This window comes from Camelina sativa, chromosome 17 (genome assembly GCF_030686135.1).
Source record: "Camelina sativa cultivar CO46 ecotype springtype chromosome 17, ASM3068613v1".
In the NCBI taxonomy this organism is placed as follows: domain Eukaryota; kingdom Viridiplantae; phylum Streptophyta; class Magnoliopsida; order Brassicales; family Brassicaceae; genus Camelina; species Camelina sativa.
Window position 1 is genome coordinate 36,816,785 of NC_141896.1, and position 18,777 is coordinate 36,835,561.

At 33.7% G+C, this 18,777-nt stretch overlaps 5 protein-coding genes and 1 pseudogene across 7 annotated transcripts; 4 read left to right on the forward strand and 2 right to left on the reverse strand.

The window, feature by feature from the left end:
• Window positions 1-2,894: 2,894 nt before the first annotated feature.
• LOC104758447 (DEAD-box ATP-dependent RNA helicase 34) lies at window positions 2,895-5,307 on the forward strand. Its single transcript, XM_010481318.3, has 6 exons — window positions 2,895-3,360; window positions 3,814-4,135; window positions 4,230-4,337; window positions 4,426-4,545; window positions 4,649-4,816; window positions 4,905-5,307. The coding sequence occupies exons 1-6, from the start codon at window positions 3,062-3,064 to the stop codon at window positions 5,094-5,096; spliced, it is 1,209 nt and encodes a 402-aa protein (XP_010479620.1). The 5' UTR covers window positions 2,895-3,061; the 3' UTR covers window positions 5,097-5,307.
• A 53-nt stretch (window positions 5,308-5,360) lies between these two features.
• LOC104758448 (nifU-like protein 5, mitochondrial) lies at window positions 5,361-7,253 on the forward strand. The gene is made up of 6 exons (XM_010481319.3): window positions 5,361-5,799; window positions 5,948-6,109; window positions 6,209-6,384; window positions 6,472-6,575; window positions 6,657-6,768; window positions 6,912-7,253. The coding sequence occupies exons 1-6, from the start codon at window positions 5,586-5,588 to the stop codon at window positions 6,975-6,977; spliced, it is 834 nt and encodes a 277-aa protein (XP_010479621.1). The 5' UTR covers window positions 5,361-5,585; the 3' UTR covers window positions 6,978-7,253.
• Window positions 7,254-7,277: 24 nt separating this feature from the next.
• LOC104758449 (photosystem II 5 kDa protein, chloroplastic pseudogene) lies at window positions 7,278-7,898 on the reverse strand (annotated as a pseudogene). The gene has a single exon (XR_015586836.1). The product of XR_015586836.1 is annotated as a photosystem II 5 kDa protein, chloroplastic pseudogene (transcript).
• A 2,590-nt stretch (window positions 7,899-10,488) lies between these two features.
• On the forward strand, window positions 10,489-12,841 carry LOC104758450 (uncharacterized). The gene is made up of 5 exons (XM_010481321.3): window positions 10,489-11,401; window positions 11,487-11,774; window positions 11,861-12,007; window positions 12,105-12,326; window positions 12,401-12,841. Exons 1-5 carry the CDS (start codon window positions 10,910-10,912, stop codon window positions 12,731-12,733), a joined length of 1,482 nt encoding a protein of 493 aa, XP_010479623.1. The 5' UTR covers window positions 10,489-10,909; the 3' UTR covers window positions 12,734-12,841.
• A 99-nt stretch (window positions 12,842-12,940) lies between these two features.
• On the forward strand, window positions 12,941-14,796 carry LOC147924808 (phenylacetaldehyde reductase-like). Its single transcript, XM_087495399.1, has 6 exons — window positions 12,941-13,195; window positions 13,368-13,537; window positions 13,662-13,853; window positions 13,947-14,109; window positions 14,183-14,369; window positions 14,461-14,796. Exons 1-6 carry the CDS (start codon window positions 13,051-13,053, stop codon window positions 14,603-14,605), a joined length of 1,002 nt encoding a protein of 333 aa, XP_087351525.1. The 5' UTR covers window positions 12,941-13,050; the 3' UTR covers window positions 14,606-14,796.
• A 283-nt stretch (window positions 14,797-15,079) lies between these two features.
• LOC104758452 (putative sucrose-phosphatase 1) lies at window positions 15,080-17,728 on the reverse strand. 2 transcript variants are annotated; one of them, XR_015585859.1, is made up of 10 exons: window positions 17,601-17,728; window positions 17,350-17,425; window positions 16,946-17,248; window positions 16,759-16,860; window positions 16,483-16,677; window positions 16,106-16,396; window positions 15,825-16,011; window positions 15,680-15,726; window positions 15,440-15,588; window positions 15,080-15,186 (listed from the first exon to the last, which is right to left on the reverse strand). XR_015585859.1 is itself a non-coding variant. In XM_010481323.2 (9 exons), exons 2-9 carry the CDS (start codon window positions 17,407-17,409, stop codon window positions 15,502-15,504), a joined length of 1,272 nt encoding a protein of 423 aa, XP_010479625.2. In that variant the 5' UTR covers window positions 17,410-17,425; window positions 17,601-17,728; the 3' UTR covers window positions 15,416-15,501. The 2 variants fall into 2 exon arrangements, 1 of the variants encoding a protein (XP_010479625.2); XM_010481323.2 differs by lacking the exon at window positions 15,080-15,186 and having other exon boundaries at window positions 15,416-15,588.
• Between the last annotated feature and the right edge of the window lie 1,049 nt (window positions 17,729-18,777).

Consider the following 18,777-nt stretch of genomic DNA (forward strand, 5'->3'; position numbering starts at 1 on the left):
AAAACACACAATTTAAATTTTCTACAGATTTTTTTGGAAGATTATCCAAAAGGTACGATTGAAAAACCACAACCTTTGGTGTTATTTATTCGAGATAGATTCATCATTCCAAAAATCTTTTGTTAAATCAAGAATTAGAGGAATTTCTTGATTTATAAGAATGAATGCTAGAAAATAATTTAGAAAAATGTATAAACAGACATATATATAGATTTTCAAAAATATATAAACAGACAAATATATATAGATTCAAAAGATATCAATGTTCCAATCATCACAACTTTACAATGAACATTTGTAACTTTTTATAAATAACCGTTTAATTGATCAATCACGACTTTTCAGAAAATATCCAAAATGTATGATTGAAAAGACACAACTGTTGGTCACATTTATTCGGTTTGTTATTATTATATAGATTAAACCATAATTAAACCTATTTTTTCAACATATTTCATCACTAGCTATCGTAGTGTAATAAGTAATAACTAATAAGACTCAACATGTTAACGTAGGAAAAAATATAAAATTAATCTTTTATTTTCTCTCTTTTTAATATTAGTTAAGATGAAGGGAGCTTGCAGTGAAATCTAACTTTAGATAAATCTTGCAAAAGTGATACTATATAAGTGAAATTTAACTTTTGATAAATCTCGTAAAATCTATATTAACATTTTTGAAGTACATTTTGTGTTATGCCCTTTTAGTTTTGTTTATTTACAACATTAATCTCTAAAAAATTTCTAAAACTAACATTACTCAAGAATTTGTTTCCTAAATATTTTATATTTCATTCCAATTAAAAAAATAACAGCAACCAATATGGAAATAGAAACTATCATATATTTAACCATATATTATGTTGTGTTTTGAAGATATTCTATATCTGAATCATTCGTAAACAAAGAAAACAACAATTTGATTCTCATTTTGTTTTCCAAAACATTTGAGCTTTGATTCTTAACGTAAGAAAAACTTTGATTGACATTTATTTAAATATTATAATTAACATATATAAACTTAATTAAAATTTTAATTATTACGAATATGTAAATTAAAAAAGTTAATATGGTTATATAGTAGATGAGTTATAAAGAGGACATGTTGGAATTAATAAAATATTATAAAATTTGTGTTAACACGGGTTAAATCCTTATTTAATTATTTATCAACACTACTAATATTAGAATATTTGACATAAAATCAAGTTGGTTTAACTAAAATTGTATAAAATAATTAAATCATTAGGAAAAATATGACTTAATCACAGTGTATAAATTACTGATTATGTATTTGGATCCCTTATTTTTTGCTATAATAATTAAAAATCAAAATAGAATCTCAAACACTAAACAAAACAAACTAAATATAACAAACAAATGGTCTTGAAGTGTATTGCGGGTTAAAATAATAATATAAATATTTAGTCGCACAACAACCGAAAAATTTAGTTATTCATCTATTTACAAAACATCTAATATTTAACAAATAGATACAACATAAAATAGAAATTATATGTCCGCGGTGTACCGCGGGTTAAAATCTAGTTAATATTATATAAATGAGTAAATGTATAATGTTATTACGGTAGAATTTAGCCTGTAAATGTGTTCATTATATCTATAATATTTCATTTATCCTAAAGTTGAAACATTTTATATTTACGTAATTTATATTTGTATGTCAGTGATAAATTTTTGTAAATATCAATTGCAAATATCAACAATTTCTTCGATATTTGAAATTTTTTGAGTTCAATTGATTTATGAAAATTTTGGCTACAAGCAAAAATACCATGCAAATATGTCAATATTCCTTTTTTGAAATATTTGAATTTTTTTTTTGGACAAAAACATACTAGAAAATGTACATACTTTTATCCTAATTACCGACTTATGTTTAAATTAATGATAACATATATTCATATCATTAGATATAAATATAAATACTCATAAAATAAGATATTAACAAATATATATTTTAGAATTTTATCGATTTTTCTTCATTTCCACGATCTTGATCGATGTTATCCACATCTCGATAAAATATTATTTGAAAAGATTATTTATCAATAAAAAATATGCGAGAAGATTATATTAGGAGGGAAAAAAACCAAAACATGTTTGTTTTGAGTGCTCAAACAACCACTAATTTCCTAAGCTTGATAATTTTGTTTATAATTATAACATCTAAACCCAAATCACTTATTTATAACAACAAATCGACATATATTTTGTTTAATTGTGTAATTTAAACCCTCACCACTCTTTTATAATCCCAAAATTGAAATACAAATTTATTTAATTATAAAATCTAAACTCTGACCACTCTTTTATAAACTCAAACCAATATATAATTCTCTTTTGTTTAATTATAAAATCTAAACCCTAAACCTTACCACTTTTTTGTAAATCAAAACCGACATATAATTTCATTTAATTGTAAAATCTAAACCCTAACAACTCTTTTGTAAACTCAAACCAACATATAATTTCGTTTAACCCTAAACACTATTTTGTAACCCAGACCGACATATAATTTCGTTTCATTATAACATCTAAACCCTACCTATTTTTTTTTTTTTTTTTTTTGTCAACCATTGGGCCACAACTGGCCGGCCCATTAACCAAATTCCTACATTTGTAGGAGCCGGAACTCGATCACGGGTGTGATGGTGCCTTCTACAAATGGACTTACCTCCTGCCACGGTACTAAGTTCACTTCACAACCCTACCTATTCTTTTACAAATCCAAACCAATCATTTGCTAATACTTCAACTTTTTAAACCTTTATTAATTTAGCTGATCCTTAATTTTCCAGATTGGTACGCGAGTTCCGAACTCTAAACCCGGTTATTAAAAAAGGGCCGGTTTAGTTTGATGATTTGAAAATTATACAAGAACCAAACAACCCCTACCTAAAACCCTTTGTTCTCAATCCAGACACTTTTTCTTCAGTTCTCTTCTCCCGACAAATTCGTCTTCAAACTTACAATAAGAACAAATATCTCATCTTCTCTTAATTCTAGAAGAAAGAAGAGAGATTTAAGAGTTAAGAATAATGGTGGCAGCGAAAGGAATCGATCGAAAAAGCGAAGGAGCTTTAGATGATGAGAATCTGGTCTTCGAAACGACCAAAGGGATCAAAGCAATAAAGAGTTTCGATGACATGGGGATGAACGATAAAGTGATCCGAGGGGTTTACGACTACGGTTACAAGAAACCATCTGAGATTCAGCAGAGAGCTTTTGTGCCTATTCTCAAAGGAAGAGATGTTATAGCTCAGGCTCAGTCTGGTACTGGTAAAACCTCCATGATTGCTATCTCCGTCTGTCAAATCGTCAACACTTCTTCTAGAAAGTGCGATTCTCTTCTCTTCTCTTCTTTCCCCCCTGAGATTGTAATCAAATTGAAACCCTTTTTTCCATATTTCCCAATTATTAATAATGGTCTTGCTCTGTGATTAGCATTAGTAACACTTGTTTATGGCTACAATATTTGTTCTGTGATTAATGGCCTTGCTCTGTGATTAGGATTTTGTTATTACATGGTTTTAATGATATTGCTCTGTAATTAAGAAGTGGAACACTTAAGACTGCGTTATCTGTTTTGCATTTGGTATTTACATGGTTGATTATGATTCTACTTTGCAATTTCTGATTTGTTACTACTCATAGTTAATGGTACTGCTTGGTGATTGGTGAGGAACACTTACTTTTAGGCTGCAAGATTTGTTTTTTTTTAACGCTTTTTACTAACCAACTTACTTTCATATTTACTAATGAAGTTGGTGTTTTTTTTTTTGGTTTGAAGGGTTCAGGCATTGGTGTTGTCTCCATCAAGAGAGCTAGCTTCACAAACAGAGAAGACTATACAGGCTATTGGGACGCATACTAATATTCAGGCGCATGCCTGCATCGGTGGTAAGAGCATCGGAGAAGACATCAGGAAGCTGGAGCGTGGTGTCCATGCTGTGTCTGGGACACCTGGTCGAGTCCACGATATGATAAAGAGAGGAAGCTTACAGACTAAAGCTGTTAAATTTTTGGTTCTCGATGAATCAGATGAAATGTTGAGTAAAGGTTTGAAAGACCAGATTTACGACGTTTACAGATCTCTTCCACATGATATTCAGGTTTTACAATCTCAACTGTGTGAATATTAGTAATTTGATTAATTCCAGTTTCTGTTGATAATATGAATCTAATCAAGTTGGTTTCTATTAATAGGTTTGCTTGATTTCTGCTACTCTTCCTCAAGAGATTTTGGAGATGCAAGAAAAGTTTATGACAGATCCTGTTAGGATACTTGTGAAGCCTGATGAATTGACTCTGGAAGTGAGTGTTTTTTCTTCTGACATTTTCATGCTTGCTAAGTTTTAGTTTCATCATGAAAAGCATAAATTGACAACTTTAAGTTTTGCAGGGAATCAAACAATACTATGTTGATGTTGATAAAGAAGAGTGGAAGTTCGATACTCTTTGCGATCTTTATGGAAGGCTTGTTATTAATCAAGCTATTATCTTCTGCAACACAAGACAAAAGGTATTAAAAAAAAACAGTTTCTCTTGTTCTTAAGCTTTGTTGGTCCCTATACTTTTGTCCATAATCTTAAAGTTTGATCTGTCTTTATATGTATATAAAAAAGGTGGATTGGCTTACTGAGAAGATGAGGAGTAGCAATTTCGTAGTCTCATCAATGCATGGAGACAAACGTCAAAAGGAGAGAGATGAAATCATGAACCAGTTTCGGTCATTTAAAAGCCGTGTTTTAATCGCCTCAGATGTATGGGCACGAGGGATCGATGTTCAAACAGTATGATATCTCTCTCTTTCTCTGTCATTTAACTATCAATGTCACTAAAACAACTTTGAAGTTGACATTAGAAATATCTATTTACTAGGTTTCACATGTCATCAATTATGATATACCAAACAACCCGGAGCTTTACATTCATCGTATTGGACGAGCTGGTCGTTTTGGTCGTGAAGGTGTGGCCATTAACTTTGTAAAATCTTCGGACAAGAAGGATCTCAAGGATATTGAGAAGCATTACGGTACTAAAATACGCGAGATGCCAGCTGATCTTGTCTAAATAATTTCGTTTCATTGAAGCTGAGGTTCAAGAATCAGTTTTAAAGAGAAGTTTTGTTCTTTCAACTTTTCTTTAAAACTTTATTGTGTTAGATATAGGCATAGAAGAAGCTCTTTCAAAACAATAATGTGCATCTAAAAATGTATACTTCACTTGGTTCTTGTAGGCTTGTAGCAACCAAATTAATATTATTGTTGCTCTCAACTCTCAAGGCTTGTCTCAAAGATTTTGTTCTTTATTTATAAATTATGATTCTTTGGTTTGGTAGAATTTGTAGAAGTAATGGTTCGGTTTAATCCGGTTAAAGTAATTGACGGTAACGATAACGGCAATTCACGGTAGATATTTATATATATACGGCAACGCCGTCGTCCTACACGTTATTTCCCACGTCGTACGAAGCTTCTCTTTCGCCGTCCTCCGTTCTGCGATTTTTTTTTCCGGCGAAACCCTAATTTGGTAAAGCTTAGGCAAACGAAGAAGAAGATTATGAAAGGGATTACAAGGCTTCTCAATTCTCTTTCGCGACGTACAGCTTCTGTAATTTATGCTCCTCCTCCTTCTTCTTCTCTCCTGATATCACATCGTCCTTTGTTTATCTCGGCGGCGACGACGCACTTGCCGACGAGTTTATTGGATTCTAGAACTACAAATGCTTCTCACAACTCTTTGAGATCTTCTTCGTTCCCCCGAAATTGGATCGGTATGATGTTTTTAGCTTTAACTGAGATTAGAGTTTTAGCTTATCAAAAAATGTTAAAAAAGGAGTAATCTTTGTTTCCTTATTCTTGAAATGAAATGAATTTGAAAAATCTTATCTTATGGTTTGGAATTGGTGTTTATGGGAACAGTGCAAAGGAGGACAATGTTTATACAAACACAATCAACACCAAACCCTTCATCTCTCATGTTCAATCCTGGTAAACCAGTTATGGAAATTGGAAGTGCTGATTTCCCTAATTCTCGTTCTGCTATGGGTTCACCTTTGGCCAAAGACATTTTCGCCATTGATGGTATTCTTAGCCCTTTTTTTATTTTGCTACAAATATGTACATTTGTTAGTTCCTTACTTGATCTTTGTTTAGTGGCTAAAGATTACTCTGATGATGCAGGTGTTGTTAGAGTTTTCTATGGGTCAGATTTTGTTACTGTAACAAAGTCAGATGATGTAACATGGGATGTTCTCAAGCCTGAGATCTTTGCAGTGATAATGGACTTTTACTCATCTGGTCAGCCTTTGTTTCTCGACTCACAAGCTACAGCTGCCAAGGATACCGCTATTCACGAGGTAGGCTTCCAAAATGTTCTTCAAGATTTTAGTAGATACCAACTTTGAATGCCAAATGATAAAATTGTTTTTCTCAACTGCGATTAGGATGACTCTGAAACTGTGGCAATGATCAAGGAACTCTTGGAGACGCGTATCCGACCATCAGTTCAAGATGATGGAGGGGATATCGAGTATTGTGGATTCGATACGTAAGTTTTTTCTATGATTTTGAGAAATTGTTTTGGAAGATCTGATTCTTTATCCTTATCAGAGGTTTATGTTTTGATCAGGGAAACTGGTATAGTTAAGCTTAGAATGCAAGGAGCTTGTAGCGGTTGTCCAAGTTCATCTGTTACTTTGAAATCAGGAATTGAGAATATGCTGATGCATTATGTATCTGAGGTAAATAATGCTGATAAGGAGAGAGGTCTTACCATTCATCAGATCTCTTATGTTTTCTGGTCTTCATCATGATCTTGTTATAGTCTCTTGTTTTGTTTATAATTCATCAAGATGACTCACCAAAGTGTTTGTGCCAAAAACAGGTCAAAGGCGTTGAGCAAGAATTTGATGGTGAAGAGGAGGTAACATCGTCTGGACCATTGGAGTAGAGTAGCAGAATGCGGAAATGCATCAGAAAGAAACTTGAGATTTGTTGTTGCTCTTCAATATACAGAAGAAGAAGAATAAAACCAGAGGTACATTAGTGTTGTCTTCTCCTCAACCTGGCAGCCTAAGAAAACTATAGACAACTGGGAAATCATTGGGACTCCTTATATAACCCGAACAACTGATTTTTTTTTAATGGATTATACTGCTTTTATTGTGCGTTCGGTTGTAAAGATTTGTTGCCCAAGCTTAAATATTTTTTTGCTGATTTGAAGTTATTTAAGGTTTGTGATCGCATTAACTACATCAACAAAGAGGGTTTTTATAGATTTGATCAAAATATGATCATTACAAACCACACTGAGAAAAGTTTTACTGACATAAATACAGAGGCTGGTTAAATAGCGAATTCAGTTACGGCATATCCTGGCCGTAGGCATTGTGACACAGACAGGAGCATACTTCTTCTTTGCAGCCTCTGTTCCTCTCTTTGGCTCATCGTCCGCCATTGCCACCTTGGCTAAGGAACACACAGCCGCAGCTGCAGCTGTGAACACCAGATCCCTTCTCATCTTCATGCTCTGTTCTTGCTTCTTGTTCTCCAAGCTTGTTGTGTTCTCGCTGGTGGAGGCTTTGACGACGGCGAGGCTTCTTCTGCTGTTGCCGGAGATGTTTGCCGGAAGCTTTGAGACGGTAGGGAGAAAAGGAGGTGTCATGGTCATTGACGCCATTGCAAAGTGGTAAGTTAATTTTCCCACGTGTGATCTTCTTGATCTCTCTCGCTGTTTATCTGATGGGTTGGTGACTTGTGTTTAAAAAGTTGGGGAACAAGAAAAGAATTGATATTTGAGGGATTATGAATTTATGATACATTTCCTTATCCAAAATATGAATTTATTTCAAATGGGTTGTTGCTAGTTTGCCACGTATCTTTGTCCTATCCTCTTTTTGGCTTTTTGCATACATAACGATGAGCTTTGTGGCCGTTTGATCAAAAGCTTAAGCCCCTTTCTAAAGAGAGTGCTAGAAGCTTTTTTATGTAGTGTCCAGAAGATTTAAGTTCATTCTTGTTTTGTGAAATAAATCTCGATTTTTTTCAACAATACAATCTTTTAAAAAAGAAGCAAAAAAGGTCCAAAGCTCAATTCATTTCTTCGAACACCAACCAATACGGATGACAATAGTCTCAGTGGCCACAACCTTTTATTCTGGCCCAAACAGAACTAAAATTAAATTCGGAGGTGCTTTTATTCCATTTTTTAAAGTAATTCGGAGGTGCTTCTATTCCATTTTAACCGGTGGAAGAAGTTATTTGGGATTAAAAAATTAAATTTCAAGTTGTATTTGTTTGTTAATTTTGTTTAGTTTTAAGATCCAAACAAATGTAATTGTTTTTGAAACCAAAATAATTTTAAATATGAATCAGCTGGAACTTTGATTTATCAGGTATTCAAATTATAATTTTTATTTAATTTATTCTGATTCTTTATTTTAAAGAATTTAAAAATTAAAATATCATTAATTCGGTAGTACACGAATAAAACATTATTTTATTATTTTGTTAATATTATCAATATTAAAATAATAGATATATTTAATAAAGTTGATTAAAATTAATATTATGTACAAAATCAAATTATCTCGCTGATTAATTTGTTTGGATCTTAAACAAATTTTAGTGTTGTAGTTGCTGATTTGAAGATACAACTTGGGATCTCGTTGATTTGCTGATTTGTTATTGGATCTTAAGATTTATATAATTATCTCGCTGATTAATTTGTTTGGATCTTAAGATTTGTTGCCAAGCTTAAATATTTTTTTGCTGATTTGAAGTTATTTAAGGTTTTTTATCGCATCAATGGATGATTCAACTACATAAACAAAAGAGTTTTTATAGATTTCATTAAAATATGATCATTACGATTTTACGAACCACACTGAGAATAGATCATATAACAATATTAGTGTTTAAGATTAATTAATATTACTCCATGACTACATATTGATTTGTTTGGATCGGATTTATTTTGGAAGTTCAAAAAAAATACTCAAAACATAATTTGTGCAATAAGAAAAAATAAATTTTAGGTAGTGCTGTACCAATTGTTAGTGTAAGATATTTCTAAAAATAATATATTTTAGAGTGAACACCGCATGAAAACTTAAAAATGAAGAAAACAATCGCTTAGACTCTTATTTCCATATAATTACTCAGGCAGAGAGAAGTGGTAAACTAGTTTAATGAGGTTCACCTTCAATGTTGTTCTTAGCAAAGTATTCATAAGTATCTACAAGATATTTGGGCTTAGAAGGATCTATGTTAATTTCTATAAAAGCAGATCTAAATTTTGGAAATTCTATGCTATGTCCAATCACTACTTTTCCTACATATAAAATTTAAAGAGAGACCTAGACAAACCATTGAGATATTCATAAAAATACATTTATTTAAGTTACATTAACAACATATGAATGTTTATAATTACATATATAGATATAAAATTTAATAATTTAAATATATGTTGTTAAAAACTAAAAATAGAATTTAAAACAAAATTTATGCAATTTTAGGCGGTTTAGGTGGTTATCAAGGTGTATGCTGAGTGCCTAGCGCCTAAGCGGCCACCTAGACCGCTTTTTTGAACAATACAAATTACTAACCTACATATTTCTAATATCTTTTTAAATATTTTTGTCTGTTATTTTGTAATTGCTTTTTATTTGTTGGAATGGTGAATTTCAATAATCTTTACTCAAATTTTTGTAGATTCATTATAAAAATTTTAAACACTAAAATACATATTTTTTTTGTTTATTATCTATATTATTGATATATTAAACCATATTTGTTCCTTATCACGTTAAAATTCTTTGGCACAGCTCTGTCTATTTAGAACACCCCAATAAAGTGAGAGAAAATTAGAATACTTTTGATTTTCTATTATGTTTTTTTAATAGAGATAATTTTCAGTTACAATATAACTATAGATTCAACCACTAAGTTCAAAGGTGAAAAATAGTTGATATTTAAACAGCAAGTATAATAAAATAATTTTTAATTTTTAAAGGAAATTTGAGTTATTTCTGAATCTTGAATAAGGAATAAGTATATTTTTCGTCTGGAATGATGCCATTAAACTGTAAATATGACTCAGAGTAAAACAACCATTGAGTTTAGAGGTAAAAGATAGCTGATATACAACATATTAAAAAAAAAACTTTTAACTTTGAATTGAATTTAAGTTATTTTTGAATCTTAAATAAACAAATAAGTGATATAGTATATTTGAATAAACTCTATTTAAAAAGTAGAAAACAACAACTGGTAGTCGTTGACAAAAAAAAAAAGAAAAAGAAAAAAAAAAACACCCACTAGTCACTATGTATTTTTAATGAGATATCCAATGAGGTTCTTTGGTAATAAAAAAGGGGTAGAAAGAGGAAGCAGCGGTTTCATCACGAACTTTGACACACACACACTTAAGACTTAAACACACAACAAAGAACACAAACACAGCAACACAGCTTTTATTTGAAAATGGCTCCACTTCACGAGGCTTCTCTCTCCCTTTCCTCCTTATCTTTCTCGCCGTAGGCTTTACTCGAGAACCAGACCCCCAAAGATCTCATTATATATATACACAACACAACACAACACACACATTGGTTATTAAAAACAAAAATAAAACACAATTTTTTTTTAAATTACCAACCTTTGATGATTTCTCCAATGTCGTTGTCTCTTCTCTTCTCTGCTTTCGAGTGATTCTATTTTTCCAACGGTAACAAAGGCTTTATTTTTCAAAACCCGACAGAGAAAGACCAGACCTTTCTTCTTCCTTCTTCTTCTTCTGACAATAACCATCAGACAAGAGACAAAAAGACAGATACTTCCCCTGCTTTTGTTGTTTGTTAAAGTCGGCGGTGCATAAAAATGGAGAGAAGAAACGAAGCGATGATGATAAGGAAATCGAAGTGGCAGTATTCTCCGACGCCGAGGATTCTTCAGTTGCCACGTAGGTATAGTGTTCGACGATGTGCCGCAAAGGGCTTAAAGACTACACCCTCTTCTTTGTCTCAGAAGGATCCGGGAGTGAAACTGGAGGTTCTGTTTCACCAAGAGAGGACTTTTGATCGAGGGGCATCGGTTGTGATGGTGAATGATAAAGGCGGTGAGGAAGAAGGAAGGAGAAGAGGGAAAGTTGCAGACGGGAGAGAGATTGGTGGGACTAGGTTGTCTTCTTCTTCTTCTTCTACTGCGGTTGATGAAAAAGTTGAGGAGGCTAAGTGGAGGTTTCAAGCGGAGATGTTGAGATCAGAGTGTAATTTGTTAAGAATAGAGAAAGAGATTGCTTTGAAGAAGATGGAGAGGAGGAAGAAACGGATGGAGAAGACGCTTAGATCTGCTGTTCTTACTCTTCTGTCCGTAAGTCAAATCTGATGTTTTGGTTTGTTTGTGTTGTGTTTTGTGAATTTTTTTGAGACTGAAGCTGTGTTTTATGTTCATTTAGGGGAAACAGAGAATCTCAGAAGGGACGAAAGAGAGCAAGGCTATGGAAGATGAGATTAGCTATTTGGTTGAGAAACTGAATGAGTTAAAGTCTCCAAAAGTTAAAGACATGGAAGCTAGAAACTGCAGACATAATTTTGATAAGAAAGCTTCTGTTTTAAGGAAAGAGCTAGAGAGGTTCGACGAATCAGTTTCCGAAGAGGTTTGTGTCAAAGGGATTCAGAAAATGGCTGAAGCTAGCTTCTCTGTCCGTTCTGATCAAGTCACTCTAAGGAACAATAATGGCAATGTGAGTTAGACATAATTCACTGTAAATGGCCTTATTAGTCTTTTTTAGCATGGTTTTAAATTTTGATGTTTTTTTTTTGGGTGCAGATAGATACATTGAGTAGTAAAATGGAAGCTTTGTCGAAAGGGGTATTGTTAGAAAGAATGGAGAAAGAATATGGATCAAGTCTCTTTGCATCGACTACAAGCTCTGTCTCCAAATGTATTGATCGTCAAGATGCCATGTATAGTAAGGTAGATTTGTGAAAGCAAACTCTCTACTCTCTTCTTACTATATGATGAGGTCAAAAATGAAGTTTGTGAAGATTAATGTTTTACGTTTTTTTGGCAGGCAATAAAAGCGCACGAGGAAAAGAAAGACTGCTCTAGACAATGCAAAGCAGTTATGAGGAAGATCGCAGATGAAGTAAGAGCTGAAGCAGAGCAATGGTCACAAATGCAAGAGATGTTGAATCAAGTGAGGAAAGAAATGGAGGAACTTCAATCTTGTCGTGATTTCTGGCAAAACCGCGCTCTCGAATCAGATTCTCAGTTACAAAATCTGAATTCCTCGGTAAGATATAGTTCTCATTTCTGAAATATAGCATAAGTCGGCCGTGACTTAACAAACGTCCAAATGTTTTTTAGGTTGAAGGGTGGCGAAGAAAGGCGTTATCATCAGAGAAAAAGTTGAAAAACCTACAAGCAGAGGTTTGTGGTTTACAAGAAGAGATCAAGAGAATGAGGAAGGAAGATAAGTTAGAAGAACCGGAGAAGAGTAAATTGCCATCAGAGTCGGAGAAGAGGGTATTGATTTGTCGGTTGAAAGAAAACCGACATAGCAACAACGGAGATGGGTCTAAACACAGCGAAGGAAGAACAGCGAAACCGTCGAGCTCCTCTAGACCGCCTTTGAGGGAAGTTAAGAACAACAGTTCAGTCACATCAAGGCATAGAAACTCCAATGTCATGAAAATGTAGCTTTCTATATCTTACAAAAACCGGTTTTTTCTTTAAAACCGATGAAGTATTGATTTTTTTGTTAATGAAATAAGTCTATGAATAAACGTACGGAGGAGATTAAGAGGAGTCACACACTTGGTAGAGAAAAATCCCGAGGAAAACTCTAACCAACTCTTTCCTAAAAATGGCGCGCTTTGAAACCCCAAAAAACAAAACAGGAAAAAAAATAAAAAGGCAGAAACGCTAAGAATATCTCAGTATTGAAGAATTCAAAACAGAGAAAGAAAAAGAAAAAGAGACATAGTTTGAGGAGAAGAAGATCTGAAAGAAGAAGAATGAGCAGCGAAGAAGAGAAGACAGAGTGTGTGAAAGAAGAAAAGACAGTTTGTGTGACAGGAGCTTCAGGTTACATTGCTTCATGGATTGTTAAGCTTCTCCTTCTCCGCGGCTACACCGTTAAAGCCTCTGTTCGTGATCCAAGTCCGTCTCTTTTCTCTATTCCAATCTCTTCCAAAATTTTATAACGGATTTATATAGTTTCTCTTAGGTTTAGATAGATGGCTCATGTTCAAGATTTGTTTCTTTTTTTGTTGTTGTAATGATTCGAGATTCATAGATTTGTTTACTTTGTATATATGGTTAAATGGAACAGATGATCCAAGGAAAACAGAGCATTTGCTTGCATTGGAAGGAGCAGAGGAAAGGCTAAAATTGTTCAAAGCAAACTTGTTAGAAGAAGGCTCTTTCGATTCAGCAATCGATGGTTGCGAAGGAGTTTTCCACACCGCATCACCATTCTACCACGACGTCAAGGACCCTCAGGTCTCTCTCTCTCTCTCTCTCTCTCTCTCTCTCTCTCTCTCTCTCTCTCTCTCTCCTCATCTTGGCGCATTCTCTTGTTCTTATATCTTCCATTTTTGGTTGATTTGTGTTTTGGTCTTCACAGGCTGAGTTACTTGATCCAGCGGTGAAAGGAACAATCAATGTTCTAAGCTCATGTTTGAAGACTTCCTCTGTTAAGAGAGTTGTCTTAACCTCATCTATAGCAGCTGTTGCTTTCAATGGAATGCCTCGAACACCCGATACCATAGTTGACGAATCTTGGTTCGCCGATCCTGAATATTGCAGAGCTTCCAAGGTAAAATCAATATGAAATCTGGTTGCGTGATGTTGAAGTTATTACTCTGTTTTTGCTGAATCACTGTTTTTTTTTTTTGGTCCTTATCAAAAGCTATGGTATGTACTCTCCAAGACATTAGCTGAAAACGCAGCGTGGAAATTCGCGGAAGAGAACGATTTACAGCTGGTTTCGATAAATCCAGCTATGGTGATTGGTCCTCTCTTACAGCCCACGCTAAACACTAGTGCTGCTGCAGTACTAAGCTTGATCAAAGGTAAAGGAAAAACAGAAGGATTGGTTTGGTTCACACACGTAATAAGCTTTGAACATTGGTTTTACATTTTCAGGAGCACAGACGTTTCCTAATGCGACATTCGGGTGGGTTAACGTTAAAGATGTAGCCAACGCTCATATTCAAGCGTTTGAGAACCCAACTGCTAATGGAAGATACTGTCTAGTGGAGAGAGTTGCTCATTACTCTGAAGTTGTTAACATTTTGAATGATCTTTACCCTGAATTCCAACTCCCTGAGAGGTAAGTGTTTTCGTTTTTAATGTCAAATAGACATTGTTAGATTATAAGACAAGATTTTTGACAAGAATCAATTGAAACCTGAATGTTGCAGGTGTGCAGATGAAAAGATATATATTCCAACATATAAAGTGTCTAAAGAGAAAGCAGAGTCTCTTGGGGTTGAGTTTGTGCCATTGGAGGTTAGCATTAAAGAAACTGTAGAGAGTTTGAGAGACAAAGGGTTCATCAGACTCTAAGTTTCATCCCCCAAAAAGGATTCAAACCAGAACCAGACTTGGATATGTTTGTTTATTTCTGAATCACATGTTTCTTCTTTTTTGTTTATGTTTATTTTTTTCTTAAGTCAAATTTGGAGTGTGTTGTTGCCTATGATATCGTGGACATATTTTCATCATTTTGGACTGATGGAATTAAACTATTTTTCTCATTGGAATTTGCATTTGCATGATGTTTCCTTTTTGAAGTGGTTACAATATAATATAGCCCATAGTCAAATTTATTACCTATTTATCTTTTCCTTTAGTCTTAGCAAAATTATTAGGTCTACCTATATAAAACATTTTTTTTTTGAAGTAGTAGTTGACATTTCTCAGACTAGTACCACTCACTATATTTTTTTTTATTGTTAACAGTTCATTCACTCAAATGGAAACTGACACATGTTTGCTAAATTATAATCTACGTAGTTAGTGTATTTTTGGATATAAATATAACGTATAATAAAAATCCTTAAATAAACTCCGAATTCTCTTATACTCCGTATTATATATCAAGAGACACACATAACTTATTTAATTAGATACAATCAACTAACCTTACCAAAAAAAAAAAAAAAAACTTACTACATCAATGCATACATAAAGTATCTGCTACTCAATGAAGTCAGCGGGAGAAGGGTTTCAGAAGCTGAATAGAGAGTTTTTTGATAACAAGATTAATATTTTCGATTCAAGATTTGATCTTATGGATACAAGACTGAAATCTCTGAAAGATTATGTGAATGTGCATAAGGATCCTCGAGATTCTAGGGATTTTGAGTGGCTAGATTATGAGGATATAAGTTTTATTCAACCAAAAAAGAAGATATCTTTGTTTGTTGCAATGTTTTAATGGAATATCCCAAAAAAAAGATTCAGATGATCCAGTTGCTATCATCCTTTATCTCTGTTTCTTCCGACCATATTTGCTGCACATGTTCCCACACAAAGCCTTCTCCATCCTGAAAAATTTAATATCAGTTTCAATCCTCAAGAAACAGAACCTACAACTTCATACCAGTAGTGTATGATGCCCTCTTAATCATCTCTTACCTTTGAGGTGAATTTGACAGTTGTTGTGCAGCATTTCCTCTCATCCCCTGCAGTATCCACAATTCGAATATTCAACGATTAGGGAAGATACTAATATGGCATGTATGTGTGTCAGTGTAACATATTAAAGCTTCTTTTTAACTACCAGTCTGCTCCCACTTATCAAGCTTTACTATCCACGTCCCTGGCATTGTGTCTGTTGCTAAGACCTGATCTGTCCAAACCCGAAACTTCTTCCCTTTTTTGTCTCCATAGTACTTGCCAAGCTCATCAATGGTGTCTCTGAGAGATCTTTCAGCACCAGATGGATGAACAAAGACACCAGCAGGATGCTGAAGTGGTTTGACAAAGGATAAAACAATCATTAATAAAGTCTCTTCCATCGATACAGATATATAAAGAGAGAATAAAGGTTAATATACTCACACATGAAGCTTTGAGGCTTGCTGTGTATGTCTCACAGTTCTCAACTTCACCTCGTCTCCATCTCTCGTAGAACAAGAAAAACTTGACAACCTCATGACCCGGGTTCACATTATCCATCTTACATTCTAAGAAATCAGAAACATCTCTCGGAGAAAGATTTGGACCGAGCTTAAAGTGACCTATGGCTTCTATAATCCCACCAGCACACCTCTCAGACGCATGGATTATGTTTGTATTGTCTTTCGCGTTTTCAGCGTACCACTCCAACAACTCTTCTTGAGCATTGCTTACCTATGAAAAAAAAACAAAGAGAAGACCATAAAACATGGAAACTCAATTGCGCAAAAACAGAAGATTACACCGCACGTAAAACCAACCATGACACCATAAACATTGGGAATGGTGAATAGTTCAGTATCGTTTCCAGAGTCCCCACAAGCAAGAGTGTTAATAGGGAGCTTTCCTTCAGCCTTGAGCTTCTTTAGCAGATAAGCAAGAGCTTGTCCTTTTCCTCCACCTTGTGGTAAAACATCGAAAGCGTTTCCTCCACTGAAGATTATTTTGATATCCAACTGAAAATGACACAAACAAGTTGTATAAAGCAACAAACAAAGACAACAAGAGATCAGGCAAAGTTCTGTAAGATATCTTACACCACGTTTCTCCAACCGCTGAGATAGCTCTTTAGTCACTGCCTGAACCTTACTCTTATCAATATGAAAGCTAAGCTTGTGTGGCCCCTGTTCAGTTTCACTCTGCATCCAATGATCACACTCTCTGGTCACTATATGGACAAGTAAGTAACATCACGTATATGGTGAGATCATATATATAGAGTACCTGAAGAGTTAACTCAGGGAACTTGCTGGTTTCTTCTTGGACAATTCCTCGGTCCCATTTCTTGTTCAAGATTTCGATCCATTCATCATCACGAACCATGGAGTTACCATAAGCAATCTCAGTTCCTACAGATGTAATGATAACATCAGGTGTTAACAGAGGTCTCTGTTTTCTCAGTTTCTTGTACATTGTTGGTGCTCTTCCCGTTGAGAAAACAAGAAGAGAGTCGTGGCGATAAGCGTCTTCCCACAATGAATTGAACCTCAGTAACGATAGATTCTCAGGATCGTTATGATGATCAACCTGCAGAATTCAAAACCAAAAACATGTTACACATCAATCAATCTAGCAATCAAAGAATCAAGATTTAGAGCAGAACAGAGTCGTTAGTGGCGTTTTTTTACCATTGTTTCATCAAGATCTGAGACTATCATTAGACGAGGAGGAGATGTTAACCGCTCCATGATTACAATAAGAGTCCTGAAGATTGATAAAGATTACATAAAGCACGAAATTTTAGAATCTAACGAAACCTAAAGATCACAATACAATTACGATTCTTGAAAGCTAAAACTTTGACGATTAGATCTTTGATTAATCTATAGATAAAACCGTAAAGGTTCTGACTTTAGGGTGATCTGAGATCGAGACAAACCTGAGGGTTGCGAAAGCACGGTTTGGTGTAAGAGGAGAAGCGAAGAAGATTTGGGTTTGAGATGAAGAAAGAGTGAGAGAGTGCAAGCGCAGCGAAGAGCGGGGGAAGAACAAGTCAACCTTTCCCCTCAAAATTATATTTAAATTTGTTTTTGTTTCCACGAAATATTATTTTGTTTATATATGACCTAACTCATTTGTTCTCTTTTTCCACGTTAACATACTTATTTAAATAAAAAATAATATATATTTTTATATATTTAGAGTGAATAGGTGGAATGGAAAATGTATTATATGAAAATGACATACTGTATATTTAAAAACAAATAAATATGAAAAGAAATTTAACCATTTAAGTACAATATTACGCATACGTTATGATTAGAATATAAATTTTTTGTACGAGCATCAAAATGGAATAAAAGATATGCGATTTCAAATAAAAACTAGATAATAATCCGCGCTGATAGCACAGAAGAAATTTTTATTTTATTTTGTTATTTGTTAATATTATGTTTATGTTGTATTATTCATTTACATGTTATATAATATAGTACTATATAGTGAATTTTGATTAATATTAAACTACTAATAGGTAGGCCTAGAAACTACTACCGATACCCGTATTGGACCCGTTTTTTGGTTTGTATCCGTCCCGAAAAAGGTATCCGCAGCTTTAAGGTCGAGTGAAGGATATAATAATTATATTATCCATGAGTATCGGATATTAATTTAATTTTTGAGCGTCTTGTTACCCGTCTCATTACCCGTTTTATTACCCGACTCATAAATACACGTTAATATTTTGTAGAATAATGTTACCAGCGTGAGAAAATATTTATGTAAATTTAGATTTGTTTGTTACAAAATAATAGTAGAAAATTTATTAATTATATACATTTTATAAAATTATATACTTAATTTACTTAAGGTCATACTCTGATTTCGACCCGTAGTTGGTAATACTATTTTGGTTTGGTGCAATATCAAATTCGTTAATTATACGTTCGGTAAAGCCAAAAAAATCCAATAAAACATGTATTGACCCGTGATTTGGTATTACAAATTGATGTGATCGTGTTTAGAGATCTTAATATACCAAATTTACAAATTTGTAATACCAAGGAGCTGAGAGAAGGTATAGTTAGCCAATCCATCCGCCAGACGATTAGCCTCTC